A 24,325-nucleotide genomic window follows, 5' to 3' on the forward strand; every position below is an offset into this window, starting at 1 on the left:
ATAATGGTATTATTGTAAGACCGATGGGATAGGATACAGTCAGGTTCTGTTGAAACAGATGTGAGCTGCCACCATGGATGAGCAGTGAAACTGAAATGTTTCCTGTTGTCATCTATAAATTTCTACTCATATAACCATTTATCCACGTGGGCTTGAATTTTTTTATTCTTTGGGTTTGTTTTTTTTTTTTTAAATCACTGACAGTGGTCAAGACATGAGTAGCAGACAAGAAATGTTTTTATGTTTTGTATTTTAATTTGCTTTTAATTTTCTGTCCTGTGAAAGGGATGATTCTGAATAGCAGGTGTTAATGCACATTTGTTTGTAACTGAACTTATTTCTACTGTAAATGTGACGTTATTTTTGTGTTTCTTTTGGAAGAGAAATGCTGTTTCACTGCTTAAAAAATGTGGAAATAAATCTCGCATACCCTTTTGGTTTGAAATCGCCTGGTTTTATCTCCTCTGTTTGCCAAATCAGATTTTTGCTTGGACCCTTCCTTGAATAGATCTAACGCTCGTGGCCAGCAGAGGAAAAATGGCCTCCCCAGGTTACTTTCCTGCTGTTTCAGGTGAGTTAAATTTGTTCATGGAAGGATCCAACACACCCCCGAGTCAACAAAAGATGAGTTGCAGGAGAGCCCAGTTGGGAGTGTCTGTAATGAAAAGGACTCATTTGGACCTTCTCCCTTCAGCAGTGATGAACTGTAAGAAATCTGTCCTCTACCGCTTTTCTGTTTCTTTTTTTTGTGCTTTTCCTGATGCTTATCTTGATCTGTCTGAGATAATTTAGCTCATCAGGTTGAACACTAACAGTGACAGTTCGGAGAGTGGAATCATCTTGTGGAAGTCAGTTGAGCAGTATACCTGATGCAAGTGAGAGATGGGAACTGTGTGTTCAGATTGCCCTTTTTGCATCACCAGGCTGCTGCATAAATCTGGAAACTTATTTTTAAATAAATTGGATAGATGTATCTACAGAAATGGGTGGGGGGGGAATTCATCCTGCTCCTGTCTTTTGTGTACTTGTCTAAGGTTCCAACTATAAATCAGGCCCACCTAACCTGGAAGGAATTTACCAGAGAGTATGTGTCAGACTTGCTTATTCCATTAAATTTTCCTTATCTTCTCATTTATTTCTGAACCAGCTGATACATGAGTCTTTTAGCACCTCTGAATGTTACTGCAGTAGCTAGGTTAAATGTAGTTTACTCAAGTATGCTGTTGCCTCACCAAAAGGGGAACAAAGCTAAGGATCCATATGTGTGATCTGAGATGGGTGATAACGTTTAATATTCTAATCCTAGTGCACCTCTTTTTCATTCACCTCTGGTAAAAAAATCTGGTGCTCTGAACTTGCCTAGTCTTCCATGAGGAAGCAGAATACAACCCAGGAAATTGCAGCCCATGTTTAGCAGTTGCACAGCCATGAATCTGACTCTCGTATATCTCATCAGTAACAGCAAGAATATTTGCTGTGGATATATAGGTATCTACAAACATAAAGGGCTGTTCCCAAGAGAATTACGATGCAGCTTCGTGTTATATTTAAATGCCCTTTAACTGTAAACTGCCAGGGAAAGGCTTGATCCAGCTCTCTCTGCACTGCTTCCTTTGCATCAGCTACAGCAATTGTGCAGTTCAGGGACCACTTCTGCATTCCCCTGCCACAGAAAATGTGGAGAAATGCCGGCGGGAAAGCTAGCACACATGCTGACTTCAGATTCAGTAGTACATAGTAGAGATACAATTATAATACTAACCTTTTTTCTGGTGTGGATTGTCTTTTTTTAATATCAAGCTGTAGAACTTCTCTTGTGGTGCAGCTCAAGATTTTGAGATAGACAAGTTGCCAAACTCTGGAGGACTTCATTTGCTGCCTTGCCCTGATTTCATCCAGTACAGGAGTCCTTACCTGCTGCTTTATAATGTTGTACAATGTGTCTACTACAGATACTGTCAACTAGCTGAATCCTTGGAGTTTCCTTTGCTTTCCTTTTCCTGAACACAGAAAATAGAATCAATCATAGTAATATGAAGTGGAAAGAGCTAAGAATTCCAGAGTTTAGAAGAAATATGAGATTCCAAAATTAATACTTTTTCTATTATTTTTCCCTTTGCATGCTTAGGCTTAGTTCGCTCTTATTTTTAAAGTGCTTGGAATCTGCTGTCTTAAAGCTGGTGAATCCTTCTTCTACCAGAATCACCATATATCCCCTTTGGTTTCAGGCAAAGTGAAACAGAGTCAGAAACAGTGGCAAATTTTAAAAGTTGTGTGACCAAGCGTAGTCATTTACTGCTGCTAGCATGAATATCCTTAAACTTTTGCCCTTTTGATCAAGGTGAATTAGTTGTAGCTTTTTTTTTCAAAGCGGCTCAGAATTAATTATGCAGCAAATAAGTACTATTTTCCCCTTCTTCAGAGGGCTGACCTAGCTTATGTTCTTGTTGTTAACTTGCCCTGTTGTGTTTTTTCTACTTGTAGATGAACCACAAAATTCATCCTCCTAACACAGCAAAGACAACAAAAATAGCGGGGCAGGAGGGGAGATAATTTAAGGTGCAAGTTCTTTGGGATTTTGAGGAGAGAGGTCCCTTCTCTTTGCTTATGGCACTCAGACTATCTCCCAGTCTCCTTTTTCTCAAATTTTGTACAGGCTTTTTTGTTAAGCTTTCATTTGTAGGTCAGCTTTCCTGCAAAGCTTGTGTGACATGAGGAGCCAACTTGGACTTTATTCAGAGGCTTGAATGTGTCCTGTGATGTACTTTAATTCTTTTATTGGCTTTGCTTGATCCTTCCAACTGAAATTGTGGAAATAAATCAAGATGTTAATTTTTGCCTTGTGGCAGATCTGTAACCTTAATGGAAACATTTGGGTTTGCAAATACTAGTTCTACTGTAGTTTACATATCCAGACATTTTATAGTTGTTTTTAACTTTTTTTGTTTGTTTGTTTTCAGATGGTGAACTGAATGTTCTGGATGACATTTTGACTGATGCTCCTGACCAAGATGATGAGTTGTATAACCCTGACAGCGAGCAAGATAAAAGTGAGAAAAAGGGTAGGTGACTTTGGTAGTGGATGTCCTGCAAGAATGTAAATGGTAAAAAAAATCTTTCTTAAAGGGTTCTTTCTTAAAGGGTTAAAGTCTTTGAAGTAGCGGGTCTTATAACCTGATGCAAAGAGCGAAAGCGTTCCAAAAGTCTTTATTTCGTGGACATGTGCTTTTTCACCTTACCTTCCAAGCAAACAGTTAGCTAGGTTTCCTTTTGTCTCAAAAGCCATTGCTGAGTCTGGCTTGTTGTGAATTCATTTGCTGTTAGAAAATGACTGTCCTTTTTGGTCCGATGAAGTGGAATGGAAATGGAACAAGGAGGTCCCAAAGTCTGGTTCCAGCTCAGTTCTTGATTTGGCTTTAGACCAATCCCATAAGCATTTAATTTAGCATTCCCATATCTAAAATTTAGAAAACACCTACCAAAGCCTAAAGGATTGCTTTTTTAAAGTAAAATATATGTTTTAGAACATGAGCTGTAAGCAGTTTTGAGTGTTGTTGCAAAGCCTACAACTGGAAGATGCTACCTATGACTGCAACAGGGGAATTACCCAAAGTAGAGAAAATAGGTGCCTCTGCACAGTTTTTGGTTTGATATACAAAATAACATTGAACTCGGTATCTCTTTCTGTTTAAGGATCAAAAAGAAAAACTGACAGGATGGAAAACTCTGAAAGCAAGAGACAGAAACCTTCTGTGCATTCATCGAGGCAGATGATGCCAAAGCCTCCTAGTTCATCAGTTAGCAATAACAAGAGAATAGTGAGTACGAAAGGAAAACCAGTATCAGAATACAAGAATGAGGATTATCAGAGGTCTGATAGAAACAAGCGCCCAGATGGTGATCGAAAGACGCGCATGTCGAGCAGTTCCAGGGAACCTTATAAAGGACAACCAGAAAAAACTTGCATGAGGAAGAGGGATATTGACAGAAGGGCGAAGTCCTCTACACCAGATGGTTCAGAGGTATTAAATATTCTTGCTGCCTTATAAATAAAGCAATTATATGAGACCTTTTTAAGGCACATTCTCTTAGGACTGTGTGTGCATCCTGACAATGTTATATGACTGCTGATTCACTTTTTCTTTAAACATCAGAGAGTCAGGCATGATGTGGATAGAAGACCAAGCAGATCCAGCCATTCTTCTAAAGAAGAGGTGAACTCTGAGGAATATTGTTCAGATCACGAGACTGGCAGTAGTGGTTCCTCTGAACAAGGCAATACAGAGAATGAGGAGGAAGGAATGGAAGAAGAGGAAGATGATGAAGGGGAGGAGGACGAAGAGGTAGAAGAAGATGGGGAGGAGGATGAAGAAGAATATGAACAGGATGAGAGAGATCAGAAGGAAGGAAATGACTATGACACACGCAGTGAAGCCAGCGATTCTGATTCTGAATCTGCCTCTTTCACGGATGGGTCAGTCAGATCTGGGACTGGTTCAGATGCATCAGGTAGGTAACATCTAGCATGCTAATCTGAAATACCTTGCCATTGAAAATTTGGCTGCTTTTAAAAATAACCACTTCCTGACTATGTCAGAAGTAAGCCTTAGTAGCACAAGTCAGTAAGTTGTTAATTATGAAATACCATAGGCACGGAAAAAATGTACCAGGAAGTGGTATTTCCTTACACCAAAACTTGTGGATATCAGGATTACTGTGCTGAGGATTCATAGTGTTCTTGATTGCTTTGGCCTTGCTGTTCAATGCTTTGAATCGTTAGATTTAGTATTTCCTTAGGTATCTAACGGCTTAGTTTCCCACGCGATTCATTTTAAGTTGGTGTTGAGCTGTTCCGTATTCATCTAGATGAGTGACCAGGTAGACTGGTGTAGTAAAAGCATCATCTCCCCAGAGAAGGATAGTTGAATCTTAAATAGTGGCTGCCTTCAGCATAGGAAATCTAAACGTAAGTTGAAATGATTAGCTGTTAGGGCAAACTTAGAAAGAGAGAAATGTTTTAAGCAGAAACTAGAAACAAATGGTTCACAGTTGTATATTATAACTGGTCCTAACTTACAGATGTGAAGTGTTAATGATGTAAATACTTTTGGGTTTGCTGGTTTTTTTTTGTTTTGGTTTGTTTGTTGTGGGGTTTTTTTGTTTTTTTTTTTTTTAAGAAAGCAGCTTGCAATCCTGTTAAGATTCCTCTTGTGTATCTTCCTTGTCTGAAGTCTCCATAGGTGGTCATCCTGCTTAACATAATGCCTTTTTTGGCTCAGCTCTGCTGTTTGGAATTAGAGAACAGAAAGGTGTAACCTAAAGACAAGTGAAGCTGTAATAACTGTTCTAAAAAGCTCCGTAGTGTAACGTAACACTTCTAAGAGTGGAAATAATTGCCTGTGTGCCACAGTGTTTTGTTTTCATACCACTTGCCATTTTGCTGAGCTCTGAGCAAATGAGCCCATATCACTATCGCAATACAGTTTGTGCTCTGTGTTGCAAATTTGGCTGAAGGCTGGAGAGAAGAGTTAAACCACCCTTACTAAAATACTTAGGAGATAAATTCTGTCTCTAAACTTTGCACAGAAACACTGGATTTGTGGTGTTTGTCTTCCTTTTGCGAATGAAAAGCTTGAGTAATTAGCATTTGCTTCTTTGGTGCGTGATAGTTTTGGGGCAGCAACCACAATTTTCACGTGCAAGCCAAATGCTAACTTCACTATTACAGATGTTGTTTTCCTGTCTCAGTACTTTTTATCTCAATTTTGCCTGCCACGTGATGTTTAAAATATTGCTTTTACTTGTTATGGGTTTTTTTTAGATGAGAAAAAGAAGGAGAGGAAGAGAGCTAGAGGTATCTCTCCAATTGTTTTTGACAGAAGTGGAAGTTCTGCATCAGAATCATATGCAGGTATTCTTTCCTTTTATTGCTTGTCATCCTGACTTGCATCAAATCTTAATGTGTAATCTAAAATAAATGTAACTGGCTGTAGAGATTTATGGGGTATGTAGCTTTATATAATTTGGTATTGATTTCTGGCATGTTGTGTGTGGATATCTTTGGGGGGAAGTAGGCTTTCTTGTTACTTTAATGCTATTCTGTTGCTTAAGTTGAATTTTCACTTTTTTTTTTAAACTTGGAAGATGATGATTCAGTGACTAGTTTTCTGAGTAGGAAATTGTTCAAATACTATTTTAAAAAAACAAACCCAAACCAAACAACCCAAAAACAAAATCAAAAAAAACCAAAACAAAACACTCGTGCACATTGAATAGTATTTTTGTGTGTGTGGGTGCGCGCCAGAAAGCATAATTTGTCATGAATGAAAATTGTATGTGACAAGGCTGTAGAAATTGTATATTATCTCTATTAAGGCTGAATCTGAACAAATGTACTTTGGCTAAACACAGGTTCAGAAAAGAAGCATGAGAAATTATCATCTTCCGTTCGTGCTGTCCAAAAAGGTATCATTTAAATTTGAATTTTTAATGCATGCCCCATAGCAAGCCATTGTCTCTGTTCATTAAGTAGTAATGTTCCGATATAAATCAGTTTGAGCGCATAATTGTTCTGAGCATAACCAGTGAATCTTGAGCTACTTTTGCATGTGTTGAGAGCAATATGCAAAAAGTTCAGTTGCTTTGCTCCTTGCAGAGGCAGCAAAGCAAAAAATAAAGTGCCTACATCTGAAAAAAGTAACATTTCAGCATTCTCTCTTGGATGACTCGTGCTGATATGAATGTTACCCAGTATTTATCCAAAGATTCTTAAGCAAGGAAATAAGTCCTGTATATCGGAACATCACTGAATCATGCTGATTTTATTTTATTTTTTCTTTACCTGAATATCTAAGTTTTAGTTTTGATTTGGTTTCCCCTGGCATTTTGTGCTCTACAGCTTAGACTTCAAGTTTCAAGTTGGGTGGTTGTCTGTGATAATACATAGGTAGGAACTGGGTGGGATACAGTGTATTTTGAAGGAAACAAACAACTATCTACGCTCAAAGCAACATTTTTGACAATTGTAAATATTTACAGTCAGCTTATTTGACACTTTGTTTTTTCAGACCAAACAAGTAAACTTAAATATATTCTCCAAGATGCAAGATTCTTTCTCATCAAGAGTAATAACCATGAAAACGTATCACTTGCTAAAGCAAAGGTATGTTGAATTTTCTTCAAACTGATCACTTTGTCTATTTTCAAAAACACCCAGCTTACTATAGAAAAGCATATAGATAGATGCGTTCTTTTCTCCATCACTCAGATCTTGGTAGAGGCAAGGATGAAAGCTACTGCTCCTTCATTCTTCAAGGGTAGCTATTCTGCTTCCGCTGTAACCTGGAAAAGTTTCTAGACCATCAGTCATTTATCTTGATAAGAGTAGGGTTAAAAAGAGGCCTCAAGGTCTGATAATGTCCTAAGCCAACCTCCATTGGAGATGCTGGGATGATACTTTCTCCCTTTCATCAGCACCTGTGTTCATATTGCTGTACTGTGAGGAGGTTCAGAAGGTGGTTTTGGTTTTCGTCTAATGCTATAAAAGTAGTTTTTTTCAGTTGATTCAGGGATCTGACGGCTTATTGCAGAAATATATGCCTGGCAGTGCTGGTGTAAGGGAGTTCTTTGGGAGGGATTCCAGTGCACTGGACTTCAGCTGCTGAGGAATGGCATTAGGCCACTCTGGTGGTTTTGTATTTGCATGTGTTATTTGGAACAGCTTGTAGAGAAAATAGCTGATTTGCTGTTACACAATATACACAGAGTAGGTGATTCTATTAATGAAGATTTTCTCAAACAGAATAGCATTGAAACAATTAAATGAATCTTAAAATTCCTGGACGGGTTTGGCTCCCCCCACCAGCTTTGGGTCTGATCTGTGCAGTGAACCATTCTGTCTGGTGTTAGCTTTAGCTCTTCAGAGGAGTATACCCTTTCTGTGCCTCATCCACACTTGGGGCTGCAACAGTATCCTTGTTCCTAAAATTCTTGGAGTGGATGCGTTGTCTCTCAGCGTATAGGCATCCTCAGCGTATAGGCATCAGGGTTTTGCCACTGCACTTTCATGAAACTGGCTTTTGCGGTGCCAATGCAGTAAGTTGTTCTAGTTCGCATCAGGGCTTCAAAAGCAGCCAAAAGCAATATACATCTGACTGAAAGCTAGTAAAAAAAACAAATAGTTCTCTGGTGAGTCTAATGAACTGTTGGTCAGGCAAGTACTAATCTGAGCACAGAGTAGGACATGAGAACATATCTTCAATACAACAGGAAGGGGAGGAACATTTTCTTTGGTAGATCCCAGATCATATTCTGAGGCTGAAGTTTGAACATGTTAAACCAGCATAAGCTTCTCCTCTGAGCTTGCCCAGAGAATGGATTGGGGAGCTGGTCTTGCTGAAAAGTAATACAGCAAACTGGTATTCTGTAGCTCAGCTCAGTTGGTACCTTAAAACAGATGGGGTTTTATTGTGCATGGCTACACAATGGCTGCTGAAAGGGAAAAGGTAGGAATTAGTAGGTGGGGATGTGGGAGGCTGAACAAACTGTTTTGAGTTGTCTTGCCAATTTAAAATGTTGGTCTGGTGTCTTTCATGTTTCTGGCCTTACACTAAAAGAGTTTTAAAATCCGTAAGCTGTCGTCAACAAATCTGTCATACTAAGAAGGTTACTGACGTCTACCTGCCCACCTTTCAGTATATACACTGCTGGTTTTTCATAGTTTGTGTGTATTATAGAATACATGAACTCCCAAAGTCACTTAAAACATACATTAAAAATACTAAAGGCAAAGGTTTTCTGATGTCTGTCCATCATTATAATTACAAATGAAACCTTATAGATGGTCTAAATGCATCTGCAGGGTTCAAAAAGAGATTGAAAAGCCAGTGTTTTAAAAGTTTTGTCATGGGGCAGGCTAAAAAATTTTCTGAAGGAACTGAATTTAGCAATACCTTTCTCTTTCCATTATCTTCTGTCCCAGAACACTAGTCTGGTCGTATTTTCCTCATCTGCACTGTATACTTATGTTAGCTAAATCACTTGAGATGAACTCTTAAATTTTGGTGGTGGGGTGGGGGTTGTTCTGTTTTAGGGAGTATGGTCGACACTTCCAGTGAATGAAAAGAAGCTTAATGCTGCATTTAGATCAGCGAGGAGTGTTATTTTGATATTTTCTGTAAGAGAGAGTGGCAAATTCCAAGGTAAGGGAAAGTGAGCTGTTATCAAGGTAAGTGAAAGTGAGTTTTATGTGCAATAGCTTTTCTGTTGTCTTTGTTACAATTCATGTGAAATCCTCTAGGATTTGCAAGACTGTCTTCAGAGTCCCATCATGGAGGATCACCTATACACTGGGTGCTGCCTGCAGGAATGAATGCAAAAATGTTGGGAGGTGTCTTTAAAATTGACTGGATTTGCAGGTAAATAATTGTTCATTTATGTTGCTGTTTAGTGACAAGGCATTATAATACCATTTCTGTGTATTACTCACTCGAGTGCTGACAGCATCCTTTTGAAAACCCAGTCCAGCCAGAAGTCTGTCCTCCAATCTCCCCAAATCCATACCTCCTTGTTATTGAGCTTGGGACTCAGGTCTGTATCTGACATGCACTACAGAAAATACTTTTTTAATTTTTGTGTAGACTAAGTAATTTAGAGATTTTTAACACTTGATTGTGTTCCGTTACTGATCTCTTGCACTGAAACCAGAAAACTGTATTCTGAAGTCTTTGTTGAGTAAAAACAACTGCTCGCTTGAATAGACAGCTGTGGATAAAAGGGAAGAAAATCCTGTAAGGTCAGATCTGTCTTCATCTGACATCTTGGCATCTGACTGAACAAAGAAAATGCTACTGCTTTAAAATAACAGTATTTTATATATATATTTTATATATATTATATATACTTTAAAATAACAGTAACTATGAAATAGTACAGGTATTTTGCATAATGTATAGGTTGTGAGCAGTATGTTCATTGATCTGAGTATGTCTTACAGAAAACGTTATAAACCTGTCTTAAGAAAAAGAGCTATATCAGTCCTGTGAGATACATTGCATGGTTGTACAAGCACTTTGGGCTGCCAGAAAGACTAAATACAGGGAAGGTGAGACTTCAAATTAGTGAAAAATCTAGGTCGGAAAGGTCTTCTGGAAGTTACTGACTCCTACCTCCAGCTCAAAGCAGTTCTAGTTTCATAGTTAGGTCAGATGCTCAGGGGTTTATTTCAGAGGTACCATGAGCTACCACCTCACGTAGAGACTGGTCAGCGTATTCAGATGGTGAGATAATAAGCAAGCATGATCTCTATATTGTCCAAAGACCAAAAAAAATTTCTTAAATAAGATAGGCTGTCATAGTATGGACTATACTAGTTAATATTGGAATAAGTCAAAGTGAAATCTTCAGTTACTAATGCTTAATATGTACTAATACGTTCATTCAGAGACCTGACAGTGCAAAGGGTAACAGGATTGTTTCGTGTGTACTGTCCTGCTGTATGTATTTTTTATTTTTTTTATGAAAAACGGAGGCAAAACTATAAATGATGCCACTTGCATATTTAGGCGTGAATTGCCGTTCACTAAGTCTGCTCACCTGACCAATCCTTGGAACGAACATAAGCCAGTAAAGATTGGACGCGATGGACAGGTTTGTTAATTTGTTTTTTTTTCTATAACCCACATCTTCTAGTGCTTGCTTTCAGCTTTGTATCTACAGAAGATTTGGAATCTTTTTAGATCAGTTGTTACTTGCAGTAGAGTACTGTGACTAAGGCACTCGGCTTATTTCTAATGTTGTTGTGGAAGAATGAAACAGAAAACAATATGGTGCCGATTCTGTTGTCATCTTTGTGATAAACAGTGTTTGATGCTTCAAAACTATGTCATATTTTGGATTTGAAATGTAACGTGCCTTGCATTGTATGGTGTGCAAACCTATATAGCATCAGTTTTTAAGAACGAGCTCTGGTGTTTCCAGCTGTGTTCTGCATTGCATTTTTTTTATATACTGTATTGCTTAGGGCATAGACTTTACCATTATAAAGTATATGCTAAGTAAATTTTAAGTGGGGTGGCTTTTTGTCTTGTCAGACATACCAGAGTGCAGGTGTGTTGCTGCTGTCCTCAAGTAACCCAGCCTTGACTAAAATAACGGGTTCTGCTTGCTTAAGGCAAAATGGGAGTTTCATAATCCCCATACTGTATAGAAAATGTGGACACTCTGCATTATTTTGCTCATAGACACGTTCACTTTGTTGGGTAGCACAAGTAAATATTTTCGGTCTTGTTTTTAATTTAGTGTGAACTTAAGAAAAAGGATTTCAGTTAACTTTGTTTCTGTTAAATGGTCAAGGAAATAAATTTTTTTAATGTTTTGTCCACTTCACTATAGAGTTGCAATCTGGACGTGGGTTTCATCTTTTTTCATAAAATTGCTGTGCTGTTAGATACTGGGCAAGCATTGTCTAATGATTGTTCTCCCTGCTTTTCAAGTCGGGTTATTTCCTGAAGTGGTTGTCGTTTATCCATTTACATTTTGTGTAACCCTGAATGGATCTCTTCTGAGGACATGTACACTGAGCTTCTTGCATTTACGACATCCTTTGGGAAGGCTGTGGGCCTGCTAGTCACCAGGTTGAAGAAGCACTTTTTTGGATTGTTTTGCGCCTGGCTCCTGCTAGCTTCATTTGATGGCCCTGAGTTCTTGTACCGGAAGAGGGAGTCAACAAGTTGATCTCTGTCCCTCTCTCCTCCAAACAACTTGTGGTGTCGGACGCTCCCATTGTATCTGTCTTGTGCCCCATACCCCACATATTCCTCTTTTTATTCTAGGCTGGAGAGACCGACCTGCTCAGTCATTGCATGTAGAAATTGTTGCGCTCATTCAGTTATCCTTGGTGCCCTGCTTTGAAGCTTTTCTGTTTCTACTGTCCCCCTATTTTTTGAGATGAAGGGGTCAGAACTGCACCCAGTATTTAAGGTGTGGGTGGAACATGGACTTTCAGTGTGGTATAATGACTTTCTTATTCTGTGTTCCTTTCCTAATAATCCTGAACACACAATTTGCTTGTTTTGACTGCTGTCAAGCTTTGAGCTGGTATTTTCATGGACCTGTCTATCATACACTGAAGAACTCACTTTTGAGTGGTAATAGTAAACTTCGTCAGGCCATGGCTTTATATGTGAAGCTGGGATGGATTTTTTTCCTACGTGTGTCACTTTTCTCTCTGTAATAGGTGATCATTTTCTTTGTGATGAAAAACAGTCCTCTGATTTTGTAGCAAAACAGTGATGTGGCCTGTATGTCTCATGGGAAGATATGGTTGCCCAAGTGTTGGACTAGTTTATGAAAATTCTAAGTAGTGCCTAAAGAGTGAAAGGTAATGTAAGTGAATTTTGCTCTGTCTCTAGTGATACTGAAATCTCTTCGACGTGTCTTCTTTTTTCTTTTTTTTTTTTTCTGATGTATGTTGTCAGTGTATTTGGGGAGAGTTTCATTTCTTCAGTTTATAAACCACTACTGAACTTCTAACTAATTCTAGGAAATTGAGCCGGAATGTGGAACCCAACTTTGTCTTCTCTTCCCTCCCGATGAAAGTATTGACTTGTATCAAGTCATTCATAAAATGAGGCACAAGAGAAGAATGCACTCACAACCCCGATCAAGAGGACGCCCATCCCGTCGAGACCCCGTTCGGGACGTGGGAAGGTTAGAAACGTTCTTTGGACTGATAATAGGCACATGTATCAGAATAACGTGATGGAGGAATGTGATTCGTCAAAGCTTTCCCTGCGATAAAGAAGAGAGAAAATCCTCAAATCAAGCTGCATGGACAAGTTTGTGGCTTCATTGAGGATTTCACATGGTTCCCCGGTCTGTCATTTTTCAAGAGGAAAATGGGGATCTTTGCTTTTGCAGAAAAAATCTCTTAAAGTGCTGTCTAGTTTAGACTAGATCATTTACTGAGATAATGCAACATGTAATGCTAGCTGTAGGTAAGCTTGGCTTGATTATAAGCAGGCTAGATGGAGAGAAGGAAATATTTATATGCCAAAAATGTGTTAATATCTTGTAAAAGCCTTTTCTTTCAGGTGTGTCTCTGGATAAGCCTTATCAAATATGGGACTTTTATAAGGATCACTTAGAATTTTGCAGAAGATGCCGCCTCATTTTGAGGATAAAATATTTAAGTTATTTTGATATTCAAGAGGAGCATTATTGGGACTGTTTCAAATTGTGTCACCGTGATGTGTTAACCCCATTGCCAAATATTCTCTAACATGTAACCACTGAATTCACACATCTTGCTGAGCTTCTGAAAACAGTAGGTTCTTTCCAAAAGGGATCAAGTGGCCCTTGGAGACCCGGCAACAAACCAAAAAGAATGGCTGTTGCTGTGTCTGTATATACAACCTTTCCAGATGCTGGCAGTACCTGTGGACTTAAAGTATTTTTAGAGGATCGACATGGTTATTGATCACTGCTATATGAACTTAACATCATTTTCCAGAAAAAAAGGGGGTATAACTTGTTACAGAATTGGAGAAGTCTTTGCAAAGAACTGATAATAGCCCTTCTGCCAAACACCTTTTCCCCGTGTAGCCACTTTGCATACAGACTGATGTATGGTTTGGGCTGAAACCTTTGGTTAAGTTTCCTCTTTGTGGAAACATCCTGTGGTAGGTACAGATACCCAACAAGAGTCCCCATTTCCTTGAGCTTAAAAAAAAGGACACTGTAACAAGTAGGTAGGAGGAAACCTGGCAGCGCCCCCCTATTTTTGGCTTTAAAGGACTGAACACCAAGATGGCTTTTGAAGTTAAGCTAAGAGGTTTCCAGTGCAATAAAGTATATACAAGTGAAGGTTTTGCAATGGACTGCAAACTATACATATAACACCACCACACCTTCTCAAGCCTGCCAGGGCCTCCATTTATGTATGTGGCTTACAGCTTAAAGTCAGTAGTTGGACTACTATATGAACTGTTTCTATCATATTTTATACCGGTCGTAAATGCACTCTCAAAACTACAAGAAAGCGGTATGTTTATTCTTTACACCAGCTTTTATTTTCCTTGATCTGATTTTGCTGTAGATGCAACTGCTTTGATTTTTGGGCTTTTTGCTCATAGTAAAGAATCTGCTTTCATTTTAAAAAACTTAGTAACTGGGTATGGTGGGCTTTAAAGACTGAAGTCGGGAAGGGGGAGGAGAAATGACTCTTTATAAAACTAAAAGCTACATGAGTTTGTTATTCAGCAAGCAAGTTGCACAGTAATTAAGTGATTTAAGAAAGTGTTAATTTCTTGTCATAAGGAATTATATTGCTGGGGTGGGGGGGAAGGGAATGTATTTGTAGCTGCTTTGTGTTTAGAAACACTGTTATGTTAGCATTGGAGTCTCCCATTAATGTTGATGTACCTTGATGGAGCAAAATTAGAAGCCAGTTTTCAGTTCTTTATTAAACATAACAGCAACTGAAATGTAACTGGTTTATAATCAAACTTCCTCCCTCAGAGCAAAGTTCTTAAAGATAACATCTTTTCCGTAAAAGAGCTGTTTGTATAGAAAGGAGCCCCAATTATTTTAATTATTAGGAAGCTTAAGCATTCTTAAACTTTCTGTAAAAGGCACAGATGCATTGCTGGTAAATTGCTTAGAACAGAAACGGTTAGAAATAATATCATTGGCCTACCCAGTTAGAAAAAAGCTACAGTGGAAAGAAGGAATTTCACAGAGCATGCACAGTTTTATTTATAAATGTTATGGAAATAGACCTTTATAGAATTCTTTACCCCATAGCTAGCAAATACAGCAATGTCCATGCCTTCTGACTGTAATGATATATTTTGCCATCTATTTTCACTGTATTTAGTTCTGTAAATTCTTTTGTTATCCAGTAGGTTGTTTCAAAATGTAATGTAGAAAGTGTAATGTTAAAGCCTAAGTCTGAGTTTGTTTTAGACAAATTTGTTACCCTTTGTTTGGTACGAAGGTACAGTTGGGTAAAGTTCCTTCCTTAACTACCAGAGTTCCCGTAGCCAGAAAGTAACAGTGGAGGGTATATAATCAGACTGTTGTTCCTGATTATTTGAATTCAAATTTAAAGCTGTAGAACATTTTGAAGCAGATGGAATTCAGAATGATTAAATTGAGATCCTGGGCAGCTCAAGCTATTCCTGTGAGGTATTCTGCTGTGACGAATGCTCCAAGCAACCTTGTTTAATCTCTGATATCTAATTTGTGTAGGCGTCGACCAGAAGATTATGATATTCATAACAGCAGAAAGAAACCAAGGATTGACTATCCCCCTGAGTTTCACCAAAGACCAGGTTAATATCTTACTATGAAGATTTGTGTGCACCAATTCACAAGTGTTTTCTCTTCTAGCGTATCCTCATTTAATTCGAAAGTAAAATATTGATACGACTGGGATATAAAAATGAGACTGCTGCCTGCTGGTTTAACCCACCTCTCGCAGAAGTCAGTGACACTGTTCACTGGTTTGAGAGAGAGAGCTGAGTTAATCTAGGCTGAGCCCTTTTAAGAGCCTCAGAATTGTGTACATTGTTGTGAATGATCCTCTCAAGCGCTTTGTTAATACAAGTAGTTGAAATGCCTGATGGGCACAAGAATTGGTTTGACCTACTTGTCAATGCACTAATCATCAAATTAAAATGTTTATTAGAAATTTCCAACTGGGAAAGTCAGCTGAGATTGCCTGACTAGCAGCCTGTGTTTAGAGATGACTAGACATTTGGTTATGTTTTCAGAGAGAATTTTTTTACAAGCTTGACATGAGGAAGGGAGGGGGAAGTTTCACTGCATTTTACAAGAGGGTCTAATGGTGAGTTTGAGAAAGAAATTCTGTTGTTCTTCAGAAAGAAATGTTTGCAGCGGTAATGCAGCAACAACACTGGTAATATTGCAGATTTTTTTTTTTCTTCAGAAAGCAATTATTAAGAAATTGTCACTTCTAACCTACCGTATCTTGGTTCACTGCTATTAGAAATATGTATTCCATTATTTCAGTAGTAGATTTCTAAATCTCTCCAGCTTGACTGCAAAGCCTGTGTTCTTTGATGCAAAAAGTGTTGTTGCTGCTGCTTGGCTTTCCAAGACCACTGTTGAGAGTACAGAACAAAATTTTTTATAATCATGAAGTTCGGAAGCATTATTAGCATAAGCATGCCTGGTGGTTTGCACCATTTTATTGAGCTCTTTAAAGTTTACTTCCTGGGATTTACTGAAGCTGTAACAATTCTTTGCCCTGTGGGCCTTTTCCAGATGTTTTTTAGGTTGTTTTTAATTTTCTGTATAACATTGTATCCAAAACCTATTAGGAAATCAGCCTTAAGAGTTGCCCAGATGAACACATTCTGCTGAATACACCATTAATAAGTAGTAACAGCCATGTGCTGACTGCCAAGGGACAGAAGCCTTCAAACTTGGGGGCATTCCCAATTCATTTGACTAAAATTCAAGTCTTTATTTGCACAGATACCCCCTTGCATATTTGTACTGTGTGCAAGTTCCTATGGGTATATCTGTATCATTTTTTTGTTACTACATTATACTATTTTTCTGTGCTGCCTACAAGAAGCTGTAAGTTTTTAAGAGTTATTTTGAGAGTGAGGGTAATGGCAGGTAGACACAACTTCATAGCTGGCACAAAATGAAAGGACGGTTTCTAATGAGTATATTTTTTAAGACTGTTATCATGAGATGGTAAATTGAATTAATGCTGCTTGATGTTCGAACAGGGTATATAAAGGATCCCAGATATCCCGAAGTAGACAGGTAAGGTGTGTTCATGTTACTCATTTTATGCCCTGGTAACTTGTCTGTAAGGATAAATTGGATTTAGTTCTACAAATTTTTATTCCCAACAGACGATTTTCAGGAGTTCGACGAGATGTATTTTTAAATGGGGTAAGTTGGTGCATGCAGACTTTTGGGGAACTTCTTATATTCAGCTTTCAGCGCTTCCAAAGAACACTCATCACAAATGTTAATATTACTGTCTTTCATTTTAGTCCTACAATGATTACGTGAGGGAATTCCACAACATGGGACCACCACCACCATGGCAAGGAATGGTTTGTGTCTTGTTGAATTCAGTTTTTCTCTGTAGAATATGGCTTTTTTTTGTTCCCCTCTAGAGGACCCTAGCGTATTCGATGTGCGATCAACTCTTCCCTTTTCCTAAAATATATCATTGCTGTAACTGTAAAATTTTTAGGGGAAAAAAATATTTATATCAAGTATTTAGTAATTTACTTAGCTCTCAGCAGTAGTCCAGCATTCTAGTCAGCAGTACGCAGCAGGACTCTGGCTTGGTTTGAACCTAAAAAAATACAAGAAACTCAAAGCCCTGAGGAAATAGCAGAACCCTCCTTTAGCCTACACAAGAGGGGGTGATGAAATTTTGTATTCTGCTAAATATTCATAGTAATTGGCTTTCTCTCAAACAGCAAATGCATCAAAGAGGTGGACTTGCTGCAGAGGCTCATGGAATGGGCTGGCATGCTCTGATGTTGCGCAGTGGCTTGCTTTTGGCTATGGCAGTGAAGCATGCAGGAAAGTAGCAGAATGTACTGCACAGTGTAATCAAATTAAGTCTTTCTGTATTGCAGCCTCTACTGAAATGCACTTTTTTTCCCAGTCAAATGAGCATATGTATGAGTACACGTATCTATGGCTATGTACATGGAAATTAACTGATAGTTCACTTGTACAGCTGTGGTTTTGCCATCACGTCAGGAGGAATAGTCATTATAACTAGTTATTTTGGTTATATTTAGTAATTCTGGCCCTGAGGGTCCTGATTTTGGATAACTGAAATGAGTCTTTTGGCTCTTGTGTATACTGTGAATGAGCAAAAGGCAGCGCCAGATGTAGAGATGCTACTATAGCCTCTCATTTTTCTCAGCTGAAACACAACTCTGGTTTGTCATAACTGAAGGAAGTGAGCAAAGTTGTCAGACTGGGAGGAAGATGGTTTTTCAAACACAGCTCAGCCTCCAGAAACTCCCATTCCCCCCCCACCCCGTTCCCCATTCTGCATGCTGTCCAAGTAGTCATCCTAAAATCCAGCACTTCCACCTACTTCCTTTGTGACAACAATGCAAGCAAAGATGCTTCGGTAATATGGGAAAGAAAGGCCTTGCTGATCGAAGAAATGGAAGAGAACAGCCAAGAGATGTCTTGTTTTAAAAAAAAAAAAAAAAAAAAAAAATTATCTGCTAGCCTTTTGTCAAATAATTTGTCTTGCAGAGTAAGTTTGTTCATTTGAAATAGGAATATATTCATAAGGAATCATAGAATTGTTTAGGTTGGAAAAGACTCGTTTCTGTAAGAGCTCACTGGTTTGGACAAAATTCACATTCCATATGCATAGATTTAAAAAAAAAAAGAAAAAACAAAACACCACATTTAAGTAGCAGAAGTTTTATGTACAGTATCACTTTGAGGCAGATATGGAAAAAAGGCGTGTTTGGAGTTTGGGGAGGGTGTTGGCCAAACTTCTAAAGAAGCAATGGTAGAGAAGTAGTAAAGCATGCCGACTTAATGAAAAATAGTCTGCCATTCAGTTAGGAGGCTGTGATCGGATATATTTAGATGTCATGTTTTCCATCTGAATGAAAGTAACCTCTGCTCTTAATTCCCAGCACTCAGCCTTGTGTGCATTCCTTTGTTTTGAAACACTCAGCAAACTTCCTGTAACTTTCTTGTAGCCACCATATCCCGGTATGGAGCAGCCACCACACCACCCTTACTATCAGCACCATGCACCTCCACCTCAAGCTCACCCTCCATACTCAGGACACCATCCTGTACCACATGAAGCAAGATACAGAGACAAACGAGTAGTAAGTGTCCACAGAGACAGAGGGGGACACGAGTCTGCAGGCCAGAGTAGGAACCGGAGGAATTCGGGGTACAGATGTAGCCTAACCTGAGATTTGCTGACTTGGATAAACTGCATTTTTAAGACCTGTATTACTTTTCCTTGGAAAGATCAGTTATTTAGATTGACTAGAGACTCCGGCATCTCTGAAAAGCCTCTCTCTCCCAGGTGATGTAGAAGTGCAAAATTCTCAGAACATACTCTTAAACTGAGGTGTGTGCTTAAAATGGCTTCCAGCTCTGAACTTTTCATGCTGAAGCCCAGTTTGAATAAGGACATGCCTGTAACATGGCTTGCACTCATGCACGGCAAATTACTTTATCATCAGAAAAGTTTGTGTTTTATAACTTCTTACAGGCACATCAAAAAAATGGGGCAGATTGTTAAATAATTTCTGTTAGCTGGCTTTGAAGGCTGCTTAGCTTTCAGGTCTCTTGCTGGTATCTGGCATTTGAAACCCAGCTTCTGCACAGTGGAAGCACAGACATGGTGCTGCCCTGAAGATGAAAGAAGAAACTTGTGCTTATGGATGCTGGACATTTTTTTTTTTCCTTTCTTTCTTTTCTTTTTAAATACTGGGCTTTCCCAAGAGTTACAGCCAATCCTATGGATAAGGGAAGGGAGGGGATTTTAGTCTGGGGAAAAAAATAAACAGAGCTGTCCTTTCATCACAGCACGACTACGACATGAGAGTAGACGACTTTCTTCGCCGCACACAAGCAGTTGTCAGCGGTCGGAGAAGCAGGCCTCGGGAGAGGGACCGAGAGCGGGAACGGGACCGTCCTAGAGATAATAGAAGAGACAGAGAACGTGACAGAGGCCGTGATCGGGAAAGGGAGAGAGAGAGGATTTGTGACCGGGACAGAGACAGAGGTGAAAGAGGTAGATACCGAAGATAATCTATCTGGAACCAGTGCTCACTTGAAACAAAAAAAGCTTGTATTTTTTTGTGTGTTTACAAGTAGTACATTTTATTTTCAGCTGTCTACTTAAAGTTCGTTGTGTAGAAGGATTTATAATGACCCTCTCTATTCCAAGCATGCAGTGAACTATGAACTGGAAAAACTCAAATCGGCCAAAAATAAAATACGCAAAGCTGACACTCAACTTGGCGTTTCTATTGGAGCAGAATGGGAAACAGCTAAGAATGTAGATACTGATTAATTCTCAATAAGTGTTCATCTACTTAGTGACTTCATTCTAGGTTTTTGAATACTGATGGATAACTGCCTTTTTTTTTTTTTGCTTTGATGTTTTCTTCCTGTAGTTTCACATGGTTCAGTGGGAGAATGCTGCTATCAAGTATGCAAATATTGAAGTATGATTTTTTTGACTGTATGGCAGTGTTGTAGCAGCCTTCCCCCCCGTCCCCGTTTTTTAACCCTATCTGTAAAGTCAAGTGTTTTTTCAGTCTTCAGTAATGAAAGCAATATTAAGAAGACACTATTGATATCTAATTTTTAACCTTTTTTAAAAATCTTCCCATGTTCAGTAACATTTTGGTCAATTCTCTTGTCTAGTCTCCTTCCAAAATGTACACATTGCTTGGAATGTTCATAACCTGCGTGTGTGGAACCAGAAAATATTGCTGTATTCTACATTGCTACCATTTTTTTTTTTTTATAAAAAATAAATTGATAACTATTGAAATGATGAAAACTCCAGATCGGGTTTCTTGGTCTTCTAAGCTTGCCAGCTTTGATAGATTCTGGCAGTTCTAGGAAAGTACTTGTGTTCAAAAGTAGTTTAAAGGTTCTCATGATAGGTGAAATTGATCCAAAGCCTGAATTTAGGAAAAGGACTGCTGAAATAAAAGGTAATTGCTTTTCTGTTTCCACAGTGAAGTAGTCAACTTACAGCTCCTGCAGCTAACCAGAGTTATTAAGGCCCTACATGTTCAACTTAATCAAATGATCTTTGAGCTATTGGTAAGCTGTCCTCGGCCATAATCATACCTGTCTCCCAGGAGTGCGTTAGTCCTGCAAGATCTAGACTCTCCCCATGTCTCCTTTATAGTGATTCACTGCATCACTTGTTATTTCTCTTAAATAGGAAATACTTGAATCTAAATGCCAATGGTAAAACTGTGAAAAAAGAAAAGTAAAACTTGTGGTGGAAGTTGTTCAGTTTCTCCAGCAGTTTCCTAGTTCTCAAAACTTGTATGAGTAGCACTTCCTTGGTGGACTTCTTCATAACTTTTCTTCAGTGTCTTCTCATGTAACAAAGCTGGATTGTAGCATGTGCTTTAAAGTCCTCCAACTCCACAGTGCTGAGTATTGTAGCGGTTTTTATAAACTGCAATATAGGATTGGCCGCAGTGTGGCAGTTGTGGAAACACGTGTTTTTTAGATCTGACGATAATTTGGGCTCTGTGTATTTTAGTCTACAAAGCTATAGTAAACATCTACATGTGCTAAGCAAAAAGTCTGACCTCCAACATGCAAGTATGTTGGGATTTTTTGAACACCACAAGAAGTTGAACAGATGTTTGGGTTCTTCAAAAGAGTTTACTGTGCAGTCAGAGGTATGCCTATTAGCAGTAGGATTAGATCAGTCTATCAAATTCAGTACTCATACTGTGTCTAATTGGAGAAATTAATCATAGACCACCTTCATTCTTTGATATCTTTCTCTGCTTTGTGTACAGATTCTAGATTCTTGGTTTTGGTTGGTTTTCTTTTTTACTTTTTAAATTCAATACTAGATAAGCCAAATTTCTCTGAGTAAGTTACAGAAAAGAAGCACCTCCTTAAAGTGACTGCAGAGCACTTTCTCTGTCCAACTTTTCCCAGCTACCCTGTTTCCCATGTCCTTTGTTAGCCGTATCTGACCAGCATCTACGCAGTGTGCTAGGAGGCTTGCTGGCCTTCTGCAACCAAACTGACATCTCAGCAAATTTTCTACTTGCAGAAGCTGGATGATGGGGGCTGTTAGTGATCAAGCTTGGTGGAGCTGTGCCTAGGGAGCCAGCTCTATGAACAGTAACAGGAAAACTTTTCAGATCTGGGGCCTGAATGTCATGCTGTTTGACTTTCTGTTCACTGTGCATATTTCAGTATGCTTATTCCTGCATGTGATCCCATCATGACCATAGGAACAGTGTACCAGAAGTTACCATGAGAAGCACTAGTCTTGTTCTAACCCCTCTTTAGTTTGGAAACAATTCACTTGAGCTTTTGTAAATGTTGTAGTATGACAAGATTTAAGCAGACACTGAAATATTGATAATGCTAATAAAACAGTTAATGTAGCATAGGGAATTTTATTATGTAAACAAATAAAATGTTTTCTCAGCCTATTCTGTTTGAAGACAATTCTGCAGCATCCAGAATACAGCAACTATCAGTTAAAATTGTGGCAGGTTCTTTCTTGAGTAAGCTGGCACAGCAGTGGAATAACCTTACCTAGAACAGGAGGCCTGAACTAGCATCATTTTAGTAGGCTTTCGTCAGTAAGTGCACCTTGAACAATTTCGGGAGTGCTGCATTTACTACCACTCTTATCTGAGCCAAGAGCAGCATTATTTTCCCCCCAACTTTTCAGGCAAAGCAAGTGACTATTGCACTGTTCCCACATGTAATGTTACTTCTTTGCAAGTTCTATCTCTAGAGGTTTTCCTGCATTTATCAGTTAGCATGGCTCAGAGACATTTGGGGGTTAAGAGGGGCAAGTTACTGACAGAGGTGGTTTTAACACCCCTAGAGTGTTGCAGTTAGAATGGTGGCCTGTGCAGGACTCCGGGCATATACTGAATGGAAAAGAGAAATGGTTCTCAGAAAAGCAATTTCTCTGCTGGTTTTAGGACTCTGGTCTCCCCTCAGCCCCTAAGTAGTCAGCGCATTTGTGAAAATGAGATGATACAGGCTTCACCAGCCACTTGCAGCTCCCAGATTTTCATGATCTTGGCCATTCAGATGGGCACTTTTTTAGGAGCCTGTGATCTTAGCTTCACTGTCCAATCTGGAGAGAGCTATTCTGACAGGAGAGGCATTTTGGTTGTACATCATCAAGCCTGGGTGACATAAGAGGGGACAGAGTTAAGGTAAGGAGACTAGTTGCAGATTAAGGAATCCACAGTATCACACATGGGAAGGCTGAATTTATGAAATATACCAAAATTAATTTGAAGTTAGAGCAGCAATTAGCGTTCTAGGGACCGTGTGTGATCAGCTAACAGGGTCCCAAGGGATAAAGCAACTGTAATTCAATCTTATTTAGGCCAGAAGGAATTTGCTGGTTAAGCAAGCAGCTCTGCCCCACAACAGCTTTTTAGCACGACCCAGTTCAACGGGGTGCTTTGTGATATGCCCAGCTTAAAGCATATCCTAATAATTTTATTCACCGAGGAATGTGCATAAATGCCTTGCTGAATCAGCCTAGGAGAAGAAAAAGTGCTGATGGGAACAGGATGTCTATTCTTTCTTCCTCTTTGCAATCCTGCCACATCTCCTACAGCAAAATAAGCAGCACTTGACAAGAATGAAGACAGCAGTGGCTGCAAAGATGAACAGGAATGCAAGAACAGGTACTGGTACCAGGTGAGATGGTGAGCAGCTGGTCTCAAGTGCTTTGCTCCTTTGTGACGCATGACAAATTCAATCCAGAAGACGGCCCTGTCCAGAGGCTTAACTGGCTGGTCATGGTGTATCTTGGATAACCTTAGAGCATTTTCCTTATAGCTGGGGAGAAAAGAAGAAACCAAGGAGATCTGTCACTGATTCCTGAAACAACCCATTCAGCACCTGGCAGTCCTCTTGAGCAAGGTAGAAAGCCCTGCTTTCACTTTCATCAACGTTATTTAAATATATTTGAAACTGGCCCGATTTACTCCTATCTGCATAAAATTGGGTTATGAACAGTAATAGAGAAAGCCAATCTTTTGCAAAGAAGTGTTATTCAAAATTATTCCAGATACTCCTTTAAAAAAAGCAACGTGGAAACATTTGCAGCATTTTCTGTTCCAATATAATAGTAGGGTGCTGGTTTCGGCTGGGATAGAGTTAATTTTCTTCATAGATGCTAGTATGGGGCTGTGTTTTGGATTTGTGCTGGAAACAACGTTGATAACAGGGATGTTTTTGTTACTGCTGAGCAGTGCTTACACAGAGTCAAGGCCTTTTCTGCCTCTCACACCACCCCACTAGCGAGTAGGCTGGGGGTGCGCCAGAAGTTGGGAGGGGACACAGCCGGGACAGCTGACCCCAACTGACCAAAGGGAATGCCCAACTTAAATGCCTCTATGCAAACGCACGTAGCATGGGGAATAAACGAGCAGTTAGAGACGTGCACGTGCCTGCAGGGCTACGACCGTATTGGCATCACAGAGACATGGTGGGATGGCTCTTGTGGTTGGAGTGTTGGGATGGAGGGATACAGGCTCTTTAGGAAGGACAGGCAGGGGAGATGAGGAGGGAG

The 24,325-nt window shown here is 39.2% G+C and overlaps 2 protein-coding genes across 4 annotated transcripts in view; one reads left to right on the plus strand and one right to left on the minus strand.

Moving 5' to 3' along the window:
- The first annotated feature begins 302 nt into the window (after positions 1 to 302).
- On the plus strand, positions 303 to 20,562 carry YTHDC1 (YTH domain containing 1). 3 transcript variants are annotated; one of them, XM_009331800.1, is made up of 17 exons: positions 303 to 571; positions 2,961 to 3,062; positions 3,694 to 4,022; positions 4,155 to 4,509; positions 5,822 to 5,911; positions 6,412 to 6,465; positions 7,068 to 7,162; positions 9,092 to 9,200; positions 9,299 to 9,416; positions 10,563 to 10,647; positions 12,542 to 12,708; positions 15,250 to 15,332; positions 16,764 to 16,800; positions 16,893 to 16,932; positions 17,037 to 17,099; positions 18,738 to 18,872; positions 19,585 to 20,562. In XM_009331800.1, exons 1-17 carry the CDS (start codon positions 538 to 540, stop codon positions 19,807 to 19,809), a joined length of 2,121 nt encoding a protein of 706 aa, XP_009330075.1. In that variant the 5' UTR covers positions 303 to 537; the 3' UTR covers positions 19,810 to 20,562. The 3 variants fall into 3 exon arrangements, with proteins under 3 accessions (XP_009330075.1, XP_009330073.1, XP_009330074.1); XM_009331798.1 differs by lacking the exon at positions 303 to 571 and adding an exon at positions 576 to 706; XM_009331799.1 differs by lacking the exons at positions 303 to 571; positions 6,412 to 6,465 and adding an exon at positions 576 to 706.
- Positions 20,563 to 23,322: 2,760 nt separating this feature from the next.
- The window catches only part of LOC103923450 (UDP-glucuronosyltransferase 2A2-like), a 14,962-nt gene continuing 13,959 nt past the window's right edge, over positions 23,323 to 24,325 (minus strand). Inside the window, 2 exon segments of the mRNA XM_009331801.1 lie at positions 23,323 to 23,435; positions 23,438 to 23,589. Coding sequence (XP_009330076.1) covers positions 23,323 to 23,435; positions 23,438 to 23,589 — 265 coding nt within the window.

Source organism: Pygoscelis adeliae, unplaced genomic scaffold (genome assembly GCF_000699105.1).
Source record: "Pygoscelis adeliae isolate BGI_AS28 unplaced genomic scaffold, ASM69910v1 Scaffold39, whole genome shotgun sequence".
Lineage (NCBI taxonomy): Eukaryota > Metazoa > Chordata > Aves > Sphenisciformes > Spheniscidae > Pygoscelis > Pygoscelis adeliae.